This window comes from Macaca nemestrina, chromosome 10 (assembly GCF_043159975.1).
Source record: "Macaca nemestrina isolate mMacNem1 chromosome 10, mMacNem.hap1, whole genome shotgun sequence".
Classification (NCBI taxonomy): domain Eukaryota; kingdom Metazoa; phylum Chordata; class Mammalia; order Primates; family Cercopithecidae; genus Macaca; species Macaca nemestrina.
In genome coordinates this window covers 32,569,220-32,583,050 of record NC_092134.1, presented here as the reverse complement: position 1 = coordinate 32,583,050, position 13,831 = coordinate 32,569,220, and the positions used below count along the sequence as shown (strand labels likewise).

At 38.2% G+C, this 13,831-nt stretch overlaps 1 protein-coding gene across 7 annotated transcripts in view; it reads left to right on the top strand.

Moving 5' to 3' along the window:
- The window catches only part of LOC105493847 (nuclear receptor subfamily 1 group H member 4), an 85,083-nt gene that overhangs the window by 54,721 nt on the left and 16,531 nt on the right, over positions 1–13,831 (top strand). For 4 of the 7 annotated variants that reach the window (XM_011761793.3, XM_011761795.2, XM_011761798.2 and 1 more), the window contains 5 exons: positions 193–345; positions 2,303–2,436; positions 3,902–4,000; positions 4,330–4,429; positions 8,072–8,218. In XM_011761793.3, coding sequence (XP_011760095.2) covers positions 193–345; positions 2,303–2,436; positions 3,902–4,000; positions 4,330–4,429; positions 8,072–8,218 — 633 coding nt within the window. The remainder of the gene's footprint in view (positions 1–192; positions 346–2,302; positions 2,437–3,901; positions 4,001–4,329; positions 4,430–8,071; positions 8,219–13,831) is intronic. The other 3 variants (XM_011761794.3, XM_011761797.3, XM_011761799.2) reach the window with 1 other exon arrangement.

The window sequence follows — 13,831 nt, the reverse complement described above, 5'->3', positions numbered from 1 at the left end:
ATAAATTAAAAACAACAGCCTTCTTGACAACACAATGTCATATAAAGTATTTGTCACTGGTGTGTTCAAGGGTGGCCTGGGTGCTCTTTAGCAGTTTGTGAGAAAATGTCCTGGCATCTCTCAATCCATACCTGTGTTTTTCTTGAGAAGCTGTAAGAGGACTTTTTACACTTTTCAGTGTTTCTCCCACAGGTTTCTTCAGGAGAAGCATCACCAAAAACGCCGTGTACAAGTGTAAAAACGGGGGCAACTGTGTGATGGATATGTACATGAGAAGAAAGTGTCAAGAGTGTCGACTAAGGAAATGCAAAGAGATGGGAATGTTGGCTGAATGTATGTATACAGGTATTCACTTCAAGCAATTACATTTCACTAAAAATCTCTTAAGGAGGCAGATGTCAGGTAACTCATCACGACAGTGCTACTTCACATATTAAAGAAGGAACCTACTAAGCCATCTAAGTTCTTGAAAAGGGTAATGAACCACTGAAATTGTCCAAACTGTCAACTAAAGAGCATTTTAGTCACCCAAAAGAAATGTCTATTTTTGTTGTTGTTGTTGTTGTTGTTCTTTGTCGCAGTGAACTATACATGGAGCCCAGTGGCATTAGCATACCATTCAAGTAACGTGCTTTAATAAGCTACGAATGACAGTCTAAAAGTTTCCTCTAAATTTGATTTTAATATACTTATTATGTATTGCTTAATTAGCATACAAATTCACTATTGTGGAAAAAAATAAGAGTGCTTTATAAGGTATAACTGCCTCTGAATTGTCTAAATAGAGTTTTAAACCAAGTCATTTTATTAAGAATCTGTCTTCTCTTAGTGCAGCTTTGAACCAATTTGTATAGGTTTACACCGGAAATTAACTACTCCCAGTTTTAATATAATTTTGTCCTTCTATCTGATAAGGAGACACTGTATTAAACTGCTGGCTTTGTGAGGAACTATAATCTTCATCAAAAATTGGAATGCATGCTAGTATATAACATAATTAATTTTTCATTCTGCAAATTCTACAGACCACTCAGATTCTGAGATATGTCCTGTTTCTCCTCAAAACACAAATAGACAAACAAATGTCACCAAGGGGATGATAGCATTCAGACAGGGAATGCCACATGAAATAAAAGCCTTCAGAAGGTGACTCCAGTTCTATTGTTACCAAACTGTACAGGCAACTGGGATGGACGCAGGGAAATAATGCGTGCCGGTTGGGGGAAAATAGGTCTGTGTAAATAATCCAGCTCTGGGTGGATGAAAGTTTTATAGCAGCTGATCACAATCTCATCTTAGCATACATGAAATGAGAGCCTGCAATAGGGGCTGCTGCTGGAATCCAGTCTCACAATGGAAACACTTACTCTGACACTGCGCAGCTCATATTGCTCATCACTTAGATATGAACTTGTTCCAGCTGGAGCTCTGAGGACATTTTGCATGAAGCCACATATAGCAATCTATAATATTTACGAACACAAACTCGTCCAGTAACAGATGCAGATATTTCATGGTTCTATAAAATAAATTACCTGTACAAAGAAATTCCTGGAACTTTGTTTTATTGGCATTGAGAGAAGAGTAAGGACGTTAAATGGGATGAAGGGAAGATTGTTTTACATTATTTTTAATAGCTCCCTTTAAATGTAAATCAATGAGGTTGATTGATCATTCAAAGACATTTTTAAAGTCACCTTGTATTATTTTTATTTTTAACTATATTCTCGGGAATTGGCACTGTTCTCAAAATTAACAGGATTTTAAAAATATCCCTAAAGGATGCTAACATTTATTTTTCTCAATAAGTTTATAAATGTTTAATGTGAAATTCAATATCCTTCTTCTGGTACAATATGTAAACATGGCTGAAACTAATATTAATGGCATGTTTTAAAACACCAATTTTCATGGTCCCCTAGAGCAGGAACAGGGAGAGTGTCATTCACCTTTTCATTGACTGAATCCCTTGCATTTGTACAATGCTTTCATATCACAAGTTCTTTATATAAAGCCCATTTTTAAATGATCTGATTGCTTTTAATCTACACAAAACTCTATAAGGTAGATATTATTCCCATTTTACAAATGAGGAAACTGAGATTCACAGAGGTTAAACTACTTGTTCAAGATTAAGTCTCAAACCTTGGCCTTCCCTTTTTAAAACGCATAAAGGGCTAGCATTAGTTCTGTGTCGTTGCATAGGGGATCTTCTGGGCCAGGTACATATCAGTGGTTTTATGACCACACACCCAACAGTACTTTCTGTGATTGGTGAAGTCTCTATGCTTATTTATTTTAGGCTTGTTAACTGAAATTCAGTGTAAATCTAAGCGACTGAGAAAAAATGTGAAGCAGCATGCAGATCAGACCATGAATGAAGACAGTCAAGGTCGTGACTTGCGACAAGTGACCTCGACAACCAAGTCATGCAGGGTAATAATATGCAATGGTGTCTGCCAAGACTGGCAGGAACTGAGTTTCTAGGTACATAGTGAGCTGGCCAGGAGGCTTTCAAATTAAAGCCACAGGCACAGCTGAATTTCTAGTCCCATTGTTCATTAAAATGGATTCCTAATACATACTTCGATGTAAACATTCAAATAGTAGCAGTGCATAAACTAAAAAGTGAAAGTTTTCCTTCTCTCTGACTCCATTCCAGTCCTACTACCTAGTGTTTGCCAGCAGGAATGATTTGGTATATAAAATGGATTTTTTCCCACTGAGTATTGACCATTTTTTCCCTCTTTTTGAGAAGAAAGGCTCAAACTGGGAAGAATGTGGTCTCAATAGAGGCTATGGATTAATCCTTATAAATGAGTAAAACAGGGTGAATACACATGTGTGGACCCATAGAGAAAAGTGCTACACACTGAGGTCACAAATTTCTCAAGAAATCCATTGAGCAACTCAAGACAAAATAGGGGAACATCATCCAAGATGTTTAGACAAACACATTGTGAGAATGCACAGGACATTTGATGGAATTTTATTTTGCCATTAGCTGAAAAACCAATAAGCTACGATTGTCCAAACCATACCCTTCTCAATATTTATTCATTATTGACAAAACTTTATCCACATTTAGTTTTATAAATCCATAATTTTATATTTATTTAAGAAAAAGTATTTTATATGAAAGCATTATTTTGCCATAGTGCTTCGTCAGTAACACTTTGGTATAAGAAAGCAAAGAGTTGACATAATTATTCACACTCTTCAAAAGATGCTGTAGAGGGAGAAGGAGATGTTTGGGGTCTGAATTGTCCAGATTATTGACTCTCTATTTTAGAGGTTGACAAACATTTTTCTTTAAAGAGCTTTGCCCACATAGTATCTACAACAACTACTCAACTCTACCATTTTAGTGCAAAAGTAGCATAGACAACACATAAACAAATGAGTGTGGCTGTGTTACAATCCAATGGATTTGGTCCATGGACCACAGTTTGTTGATCCCTCCTCCACATGAGTACTCTTAGATGATTTCTCCAAGTGGAATTCATGTTGAATACCATATGAATGTAGTATTCATAGTAGTCATACTATGTGAGAACCTTTCATTAGTTATAATTAAAGCTTGAACTTTCAGTGACCTTCAATATGAATGGGCTCACTAGTCTTCATATCCAGACTACCATTTATTCCTAAGAAATACACAAGTGGAATATTTTGTTATTCATATTTTATAGATGGGAAAATACAGTGAAATGTGATATGGCCTGCCCGAGGACCCAGAGAAAGAAATTATACACTCTATTAGAGCTCATAATTCCTGCTGTATTTATGGCTTTTTAAAAAAAATAATTTCTGCTATTAGTTCCCTCCAGATGAATACCCATATAGAAAGAAGGCTTTATACACAACTTCCCTAACACCTTTTATTTTCTTGCCAGTGTAGGAGAAAACTGAACTCACCCCAGATCAACAGAATCTTCTACATTATATTATGGATTCATATAGCAAACAGAAGATGCCTCAGGAAATAACAAATAAAATTGTATGTATAATATCTGAAAATATGTGGGTTTAATGTTAATATTTCCTGGAGATTTTACTGCCTTGAAGGTATAATTTATATGTGAATATGTTACTTTGAAATGATTAGAGCTGAGAATTCAAGTTAGACTTTTAAACTCTTAGCAACATTAAACAATTCAAGAGTAAGAAGTCTCCCATCTATCTTGATAATTGCCCTCCAAAGATCTGAGAAACAGTAAGATGAGTTTTCAAATTTTATCATCTAAATCTAGTTTTTCTTTAGTCTAATAGGTTTTATATTATCATTTTCTTATCTACTTATTAATCTTTTTTTTTCTTAAAATTTAGTTAAAAGAAGAATTCAGTGCAGAAGAAAATTTTCTCATTTTAACGGAAATGGCAACCAATCATGTACAAGTTCTTGTAGAATTCACAAAAAAGCTACCAGGTACTTTTTAAATAATCAAAGTTAATATTTATTGAGAATTTAAATATGCGCTCACAGATTAGATTACCTGTTTTACACACGGTGTTTTATTTTTCAAAACATTCCTGTGAGATCAGCTCTATTTTCAGTATTACTTTGCCAAGTATTTTCACATGTACTTATTTCACTGCTATTCTCTGCAATAGTCTTGTGACATTGAGAAAGGCAGGTCTGTTCTTTGTAAAATGAAAATCATCTAATATCTGATTTAAACTAACAAGTCTAACTACTATAGACATAAGATATTAGAACTAGAAAGGATATTTAAAATAATGTATAATAACTCTTCGAAATCAGTAGATTAAAAATTGAAACTTTGCAAGGTTGTCATTCACCCATTTATTCCTTCAGGAAGCAGTTGTTGATACCTACTCTATACTAAGTGCCTGACTGTTACCTTCAGGGAGAGTGGTCAAAGGTGATAATAATAATAATAATAATAATAAATACACATACATACACATACATACAAAGTGCTGTTTGAACAGAGAGGAACTGGTTGCTAATTGTGTCTAGGAAAGATGGAGAGACTTCAGGGAGGATCATATTTGAGTTGAGTCTAAAAGAAAAAGAAGTTTTCCAGTTGGCATGGAGAAGAAGCAGCATTCCAAGATGAGAGATCTGCTTGTTTTTTTGTTTTTGTTTTGTTTTGTTTGAGATGGAGTCTCGCTCTATTGCCCAGGTTGGAGTGCAATGGCATGATCTTGGCTCACCGCAACCTCTGCTTCCCTAGTTGAAGCAATTCTCCTGCCTCAGCCTCCTGAGTAGCTGGGACTACAGGCACATGCCACCACGCCCAGCTAATTTTTGTATTTTTAGTAGAGATGGGATTTCACCATACTGGACAGGCTGGATTCGAACTCCTGACCTCAAGTGACCTGCCTGCCTTGACCAAAGTGCTGGGATTACAGGAGTGAGCCACCATGCCTGGCCGAGAGATCTGCTTGTTAAAAGACACTGAGGCATACAAGAATAGGATTATTCGAGGTGGGAGAGAAAATTCAGTGTGGTAATAGCATAGTGTCTGTGGTGGGCTCCTAGGTTAGACAATAAGGTAAGTTGGTACCAGACTGATGAAGGCCTAACTAAGGAATTTAATCTGTGTCCCATGGATAGTAAAGAGATTTTGGTGGTTTTTGTAACAGAGGGAAATGATGAAGTTTTTGTTATACAGAAATGACTTAATCAGGTTCATGTAAGATGAATTTGAATGGAAACGGCCTGGGGGCAGAGAAGATCAGGTAGTATGCTACTGCACAAGTCCAGGCAACAGGGCTTGAAATAAAGCAATAGCAGTGGGGAAGAGAAGAAGAAACAAAAAGAAGAGAGATTCAAAAACTGATAGGGCTTGAGGAACAGTTGTATGTGTAAGGTGAGGGAGAGGGACTTAACTTATCCACACTCATTCTGATGGTGCCAGTATAGAAACTAGAATGTGGGAGTCTTCTTATATCCTAGCCTCAAATTCTTTTTGCCACATCATCAATGCTATCTAAGCTAATGGATTTTAGTTGTTTCAATGTTTATGAAAATATTGGTGTATTGAAATCCCATGGTCTAGAAGAGTGTAATAAATACCTTGTATAGCAGCATAATACTATAATATTAAATTACAGAAGATAACTTCTGATATAGGATGTTAATTAAACATGTTAATTTGCCTTCTTTTTGCCATCATTATGCTATTATTTTATTAAATGTGTCACAGATAGACATAAGCCTACATAAAACTCATAAAGTGTGAGGAGAAAGTTCTCACTATCATTGAAACACTACTATGCTGTCATTTCTTTATTAACAATGAAAGAGGAACTTAATTTACTATATGCTAATTAAACGGAAGACAGTATCAATAAAAAACTGGATGACATAAAAGTAAAAACTGTGGGGGAAAGAACTGGACAAGGGAGATGTTTTTGGTTATTTATGGGAAGAGATTTTGTAAGTTCACATGGTCACTTGGTCTTGAATCAAGAAATAATTGAAGACAAATAAAAACTTTATTCATAAGAAGGTAGCTTATCTGAAAGCAATAGTAACATCTTAGCATCTCTTAATTCCCAGTGCCTAGCTTAATTCCTGAGGGAGTGAGTACAATTATGTGTGTTCAATGAGTAAAGCAGAAGGAAAAAATTTAAAATATGGAAGGAAATAAAAGGCAAAAGACCCTTGAGAAGGAAAAAAATGGACAATAATGACAGAGATAGCATTATTACAAGTAGTAATAGTAGAGATATAGTACCAATACTGAAGGGATATTTTGTGAAAAACTGAATTGAATCATTCCATTCAGTATTCATTGAGCACACCCTGTGCCAGGCACTGTCCAGGGTGCTGGAGTCCCTGAAAGCAGTAAGGCATGGCCCCTTTTCTCAAAGAAGCTCTTAGATTCTCTAGGGTGGTGGCTCAGTCTTTAGCGTTGTTCTCTCCTCTATACTCCCTTTGCTATTTAGTTCTTCCTAAGCCATTTAGACCCTTATGGTGTTATCTCTATTTATGTGAGTATATGTGCCAGCATGCACATGAGCTTGTGTTTTGTTTCCCATTCATTCATTCATTCAATCCGTCAATTATCCAACAAATAATTCTTAGGTACCTGTTATGTGCCAGGAAACAGAGATACAAAAGAAAATAAAAACAAAGCCTCTACCTCCAAGAAATGTACACTCCAGTAGAGGTGGCAGATAATTAATGAATAAGCAAATAAATCTATAATATCATGTCAGGTGGTGATAAGTTCTATAAATTAAAATAAAGAAGGTAGATACTAGTAGTGGTGGGGAGTGTATTTTAGATTGGGGAATGCTGGAGCAGAGGCTTGATTGCAGGAGGGAGCGGGGCACGGGGCTTGGGGATATCTGGGAAGAACATTCATCTCTGAGGCAAAAAGAGGCTTGTGTGCTCACAGCAGGGCCAGGGGGTCAGTGTGGCTGGAACACAAAAAGTAGGGGGAATAAGGAGTAGAAAATGAGTTCAGAGAAGCTGTTGGGACTGTACCATATAAGCCTGGATAACGACTTTGAATTTTCCAGGCAGTGTTATATTTCATCAGGTTGGCAATTCTTACCATATTTTTCTGATTTTCCCCTACCCTGTGTGTTGCAGTACTAAGTTCAGAGCAGATACACCAATTTGACTTTGATTGGCTTTTTTTTGGGAAATACTACCCATTCTTTAGCTTGACTAAAGACTCATGAGTTAGCTGAATATTCTGGGTGCATATAAAGTTTTTTTCTGGCTTGTAGATGCTTCCAATCTGCAGAGTTGACCCTGTCACATCAGGTGTGACTAACAGAATGGCTCAAAGAAAATCTGCCTGCATCTAGTTTCTGAGGGTTTCTTCATCTGAATCAGTGTATCTATGCCATAATATATGTATCTGCTTGGACTTGACATCTCCCTTTGCCCAGCTTGTTTAATAAATTCTGCTCAATGAAGATAACAACCTCTATTTTGTTGGCGAGTACAAATGGACTCAACTAGACTACCCAATTGTAAAACAACTACAAAATCACTTGATGAAAATGTTTTATCAATGGCAATGATGGTTATCATAAAATATTGTTACTCCTTGATACTAATTTGATTATCATCATTACCTAGGATTTCAAACTTTGGACCATGAAGACCAGATTGCTTTGCTGAAAGGGTCTGCGGTTGAAGCTATGTTCCTTCGTTCAGCTGAGATTTTCAATAAGAAACTTCCGTCTGGTCATTCTGACCTATTGGAAGAAAGAATTCGAAATAGTGGTAAGTGATTTGGCTAATGGTAAAAGAGTTTGTTTCTATGAGTAAAATTTGTGTGCTCCATGAAGGCGGGGCTCTTGCCCATCTTACCCAATGTTATATGCCTGTTGTGCCTAGCATGAAGAATGACTCTAAAAAGATACATGTTAAATAGATAAGACTTCTAGAGGCTTGGTTCAAATATCTCTGTTGTAATAGCAAAGTAGCAAAACTACCCCTTTACCACACTAAGATGAAGAGCCAAAGGAAGACTTTTGTAAAGATTGGAAAATTCATCTGATTTTTAAAAACTAGCACAAAGGAACTGGGATTCTTCAGCCAAAAAAAAAAAAAAAAAGATTATTTATTTAAAATCTTCAGGTATGTAAGACTAAGTATCCAGCTATTTTATATCTGTATCAAAATAAAATAAGAAGACATTTTAATAGTAACATTTATATGTCATTTACTAGGTTTCAGATACTTTTCTTTTTCTTTCTTTCTCTTTTCTTTCTTTTCTTTTCTTTTTTTTTTTTTTAGACAGAGTCTTGCTCTTTGCCCAGGCCGGAGTGTAGTGGTGTGACCTGAGCTCACTGCAGCCTCTGTTTCCCAGGTTCAAGCAATTCTTGTGCCTCAGCCTCCTGAGTAGCTGGGATTATAGGTATGTACCACCACACCCAGCTAATTTTGGTATTTTTAGTAGAGACAGGGTTTCTCCATGTTTCCCAAGTTGGTCTCAAACTCCTGGTCTCAAATGATCAGCCTTACTTGCCCTTCCAAAATGCTGAGATTACAGGTGTGAGCTACCATGCCCGACCAAAGTTAACTTTTTTTTTTTTTTTTTTTTTTTTTTGGAGACAGAATCTTGCTCTGTTGCTTAGGCTGGAGTGCAGTGGCGTGATCTTGGCTCACCACAGTTTCTCCTTCCTGGGTTCAAGTGATTTTTGTGCCTCAGCTTCCCAAGTAGCTGGGACTACAGGTGCACGCCATCACACCCAGCTGATTTTTATATTTTTAGTAGAGACAGGGTTTCACCATGTTGGCCAGGCTGGTCTTGGACTCCTGGCCTCAAGTGATCCACCTACCTCGGCCTCCCAAAGTGTTAGGATTAAAGGCATGAGCCACCACACATGGTCGGTTTCAGACACTTTTCTAAATACATATATGATTTCATCTAATCTTCTCAAATATTCTATGAATAAATACTATTATCATTCCCATTTTGCAGATGAAAAAGCTGAGACAAAGAAAGATTAAATAACTTTCCCAATGACAGAGAGGAAGTCTGATTTCAGAAGCTTTGTGTCAAATGGGCGCAGTGGCTCATGCCTATAATCTCAGAACTTTGGGAGTCAGAGGTGGGTAGCTCACTTGAGATCAGGAGTTCAATACCAGCCTGGCCAACACAGTAAAACCCCATCTCTACTAAAAATATAAAAAATTAGCTGGGCGTGGTAGCACTGTAATCCCAGTTACTCAGGAGGCTGAGGCAGGAGAATTGCTTGAACCCGGGAGATGGAGGTTGCAGTGAGTCAAGATTGCACCACCGCACTCCAGCCTGGGCAACAGAGTGAGACTCGGTCTCAAAAAAAAGAAGTTTTGTGTCTTAACCACTATGCTATACTAACTCTCAAGAGTTGAGATAATAGCACAAGTTACTCAGTGTTTAACTTATTGTGGAGTAACACTGTGACAGGGAAGCTCAAGAGACATTGAGATGAATTACCAGGAATTCTGTGCAATTTATCTTAGAAGATCCTTAAGACAGGATGAGTTCTTATTTTCCCGAGAGATTTCATATATGGGTTGGGAGTGGAGAATGAATGAGATGACTTCTCAAGATCATTTCTTTCTAAAGTATTATCGTCTTATTATTAACCAAAGCAAATTTAAAGACTTTTAAAACCAATATTTTAGGATAGAGATTAGAGGGAAAGTTTTCAGGCAGTTCTGCATCTGTATTATAAGTGAAATAATTTTTTAAAAGGAAAATTATTTTTAATTTTAATGACATATTTCCATAGTCATTGTGTTTTTTCCTAGTTAAAAACAAAAAGTGTAACTAGCATCATTGGTAGATTTTAAAACCACACACTTTAAAAAGATGTATTATTCTTAATATATTCATTGATTTACTAGTCTATCAAATATTTAAGGGCAAGGTACTATGGTGGCAGTGAAGAGAGAAATCAAGCATGTTCTTTCCCCTAAGAAGCTTACAGTCTAATGGGAAGAGATTAACTGTCCATGATTATGATAAAATATGGAAGAGAAAAACAGAGAGATGGTGACTCCTAGTTGACAGAGCTCCAAAAAAGTTTTATTAGCATTTGAGTTGGGACTTGAATGAGATTTGATTTGGATACCCAAGGTGCAGGAGAGAAGGACCAGCAGGAGCAAAGAGAAAGAGGCAAGAAAGCTCAGGGAATGCACACAAAGAAGGGTGAGTAGCTGAGCTGACTGGATTAATGGTTACATTAAAGGGAAATAGAGAGGAAAAAAAGACAGAATCAGATGATTGAGGGCCTTGGATGCTGGGATAATTATTTTGTTATTTCCCAAGTAACAGGAGACATGGAAGATTTTTGAGCAGAGGAGGGAAAATGTCAAAATCAAGCTTTACAAATTTTCTAGCAGTGTTAGGGTAAGCCAGTACAGAAGTCACCTCTTAGGAGGCAAGAAGTCTCAAAGATGTGACGCTTGCTGTCAGGAGAAATGGAGAGAAGAGAAAGGATCTGGGAGATATATCTTTGCGGCTTATCAACTTTCGAAAGACATTATGTTGTCAAGAAACATGGATTTTGGTCCTGGACTGATTGTGTGTGTGTCTGTCTGTCTATCTCTCTCTCTCTCTCTCTCTCTCTCTCTCTCTCTCTCTCTGTGTGTGTGTGTGTGTGTGTGTGTGTGTGTGTGTGTGTGTGTGTGTGTGTTTGTCCAGGCTAAGGGGAAAAGGTTGAATCAGGTAACCTCCAAGGCACCATTCAGTTCTACAAGTCTTACTGCTTTTCTTCTCTTAACTAATTCAATTTTCCTGATGGGTGGTTTAGCTAGTCACTAGGCCAGCTACTGAAGTATCCTGATTTTAAAGCCACAATCAATAACTGACAGTTCAACTTAGGAAAGAATTAAAGGACAGGCTGAATTTTCACATGTATGGATATAATTGTTGTTTTAGACTATTGAACATACACTGGTGGTTCTCTCTTTATGCAGAAAATTATAGTGGCTTCAACCTGTGATGGGCAAGGCCTCAGCAGCTTAGCTTTGTCATTTATTTGATTCTGGCTTCCATGGACTGTGGCACTGCTCCCTTTAAGAAAATCCCAGTCAGCCGAGCACGGTGGCTCACGCCTGTAATCCCACCACTTTGGGAGGCCAAGGCGGGTGGATCACGAGGTCAGGAGATTGAGACCATCCTGGCTAAAACAGTGAAACCCAGTCTCTACTAAAAATACAAAAAATTAGCCGGGCGTGGTGGCGGGCGCCTGTAGTCCCAGCTGCTCAGGAGGCTGAGGCAGGAGAATGGCGTGAACCTGGGAGGTGGAGCTTACAGTGAGCCGAGATTGCACCACGGTACTCCAGCCTGGGGGACAGAGCAAGACTCCGTCTCAAAAACAAAAAATAAAAAATAAAAAAATAAAAAGAAAAGAAAAGAAAATCCATCAGTAAAATCTAATTCTTACAAAACTAATAAAATAAAAAGGAATGATGACTCATGACAAAATTTATGCATTTTACTGATAGGTCTCTACTCTCTCTACTCTAGCAAATGTGTGTTTGGTTTATTCATGGAGACAGTGGTGATTAAGGATACTGACTGTGGAATCTGGATTGAATATGGGCTCCGCTACTTATTAGCTGCATGTCCCATTTTTTTAAAGCTGTTGAAATAGACCTCATAACCAATTTGATCTCTTTGAAATCATGTTTAACTTTAATATTTATTCTGCAGTCTTGCCTGAAGTTTGATAATAAAAACTTAATAAGACAGGGTTTTCTTCTTTTTGAGTCAGTATTTTATCCCAGGCACCTAGCACGTGCCTGGCTCAGAGTGGGTGCTCAACAGAATTCTGTGGAACAAATGAAAAAAATGAATGAAGGTGTGTCCAGAGCTATAAAACTGGTCTGTTTATTTACTTTCCAGATGGTTGTTTCCCTGAATATCAGAGTTGTTAATGTCCAAAGCTGACAAGTAACCAACAAAAAGTTGGTTAAACATTCTTCTAAACCTTGCCTATTGTAGTTAATTTGGGGAACAGATATCTCTTTTGCATTTGAGTGTAAGAAAAGGAAAAAGACAGTTTGGATATGGAAATTCTGTTGTGTTCTCTCTCCTCCTCCTCCTCAAAGATGAGTCATTTAAAGTTGATTCAGTTGCCAATGAAAAAGAGGGGTGCAATGTCTGCCATATGAATGAAAATGTTTTAATGAGAGGGCATCTGCAGGAGAATTATCCAGTGGTTGTTACTATCTTTCTTTCCCTGTCTCTTTTTCTCTCCTGGATGCTCAGCTTCCTTAAAAAAAAAAAAAATCTTCGTCTGGCTCCATCAGATCTCCTGGGTCCTGAGCCAAGTCAGATGCTGCCATTTCCATGATGGCCACTGGGTTAGTACCAGATTCCTTCCCCAGCCTGAGGTAGGGAAAATCCCTTCCACTGTGGGTCAGCTAAAAGGGGAAAAATAGTTTTCCAAAAAGTTTACAAGACTACTAAGAGGAAAATTATGCTTATAGAAAGGCATGTATAAGGCTGAGCATGCTGGCTCACACCTATAATCCCAGCACTTCAGGAGGCCAAGGCAGGAAGATTGCTTGAGCTCAGGAACTTGAGACCAGCCTGGGCCACAGAGCGACACCCCATCTTTACAAAAAAATTTAAAAAATTAGCTGGGCATGGTGGCACGGGTCTGTAATCCCAGCGAGTTGAGAGGCTGAGGTGGGAAGGTCGCTGGAGCCCAGGAGGTGGAGGTTGCAGTGAGCTGAGATTGTGCCACTGTACTCCGGCCTGGGTGACGGAGTAAGACCTTGTCCAAAAAAAAAAAAAGGTGAGGGTCATATATGCATAATGTTTGGATCTATTAATTATAGCACCAGAAAGGTAACAATTATTCAGCACCTACTGTGTGTCTGGCTGTATTCTCAGTGTTTGTGTGAGCTTTGGGTCCTACAGGAAGCAGATATCAACATGGGACTAAATGTGTCAGAAGTTAATTGGGGGAAATGCCTCTGAAGAATAAAGGGGGAGGAAGCAGGCGGAGTCCAGGAGACTCTACACCACCATGCTGATCTGACACCTGTGAAGGGGGAGCAGGAAGGCATGATTGGGCATGAAGAGCATCAGATCAGATCACAGCACAGTCCTGAGAAAGTCTCAGCTAGGCCATTGAAGAGGGACCTAGTCTGAGCTGCCCACTGAATGGGCCAGCACTAACACACCCACTATGCTCAGTCACCAGTTGAGACAAGACTGGTCAAAGTGTGTCCTCAGCACTCACAGGGTGGCATCTGGAAGCTATCAGCCAGCCATACTGCCTACTGTGGGCTGTCTTTAAGGGTGATCTGAGTGGGCCATCTCCATGGCTGACATTCTGCTACACGAAAAATATTGTTTCCTCGTTGTAGCACTTTGAGGTAGATATT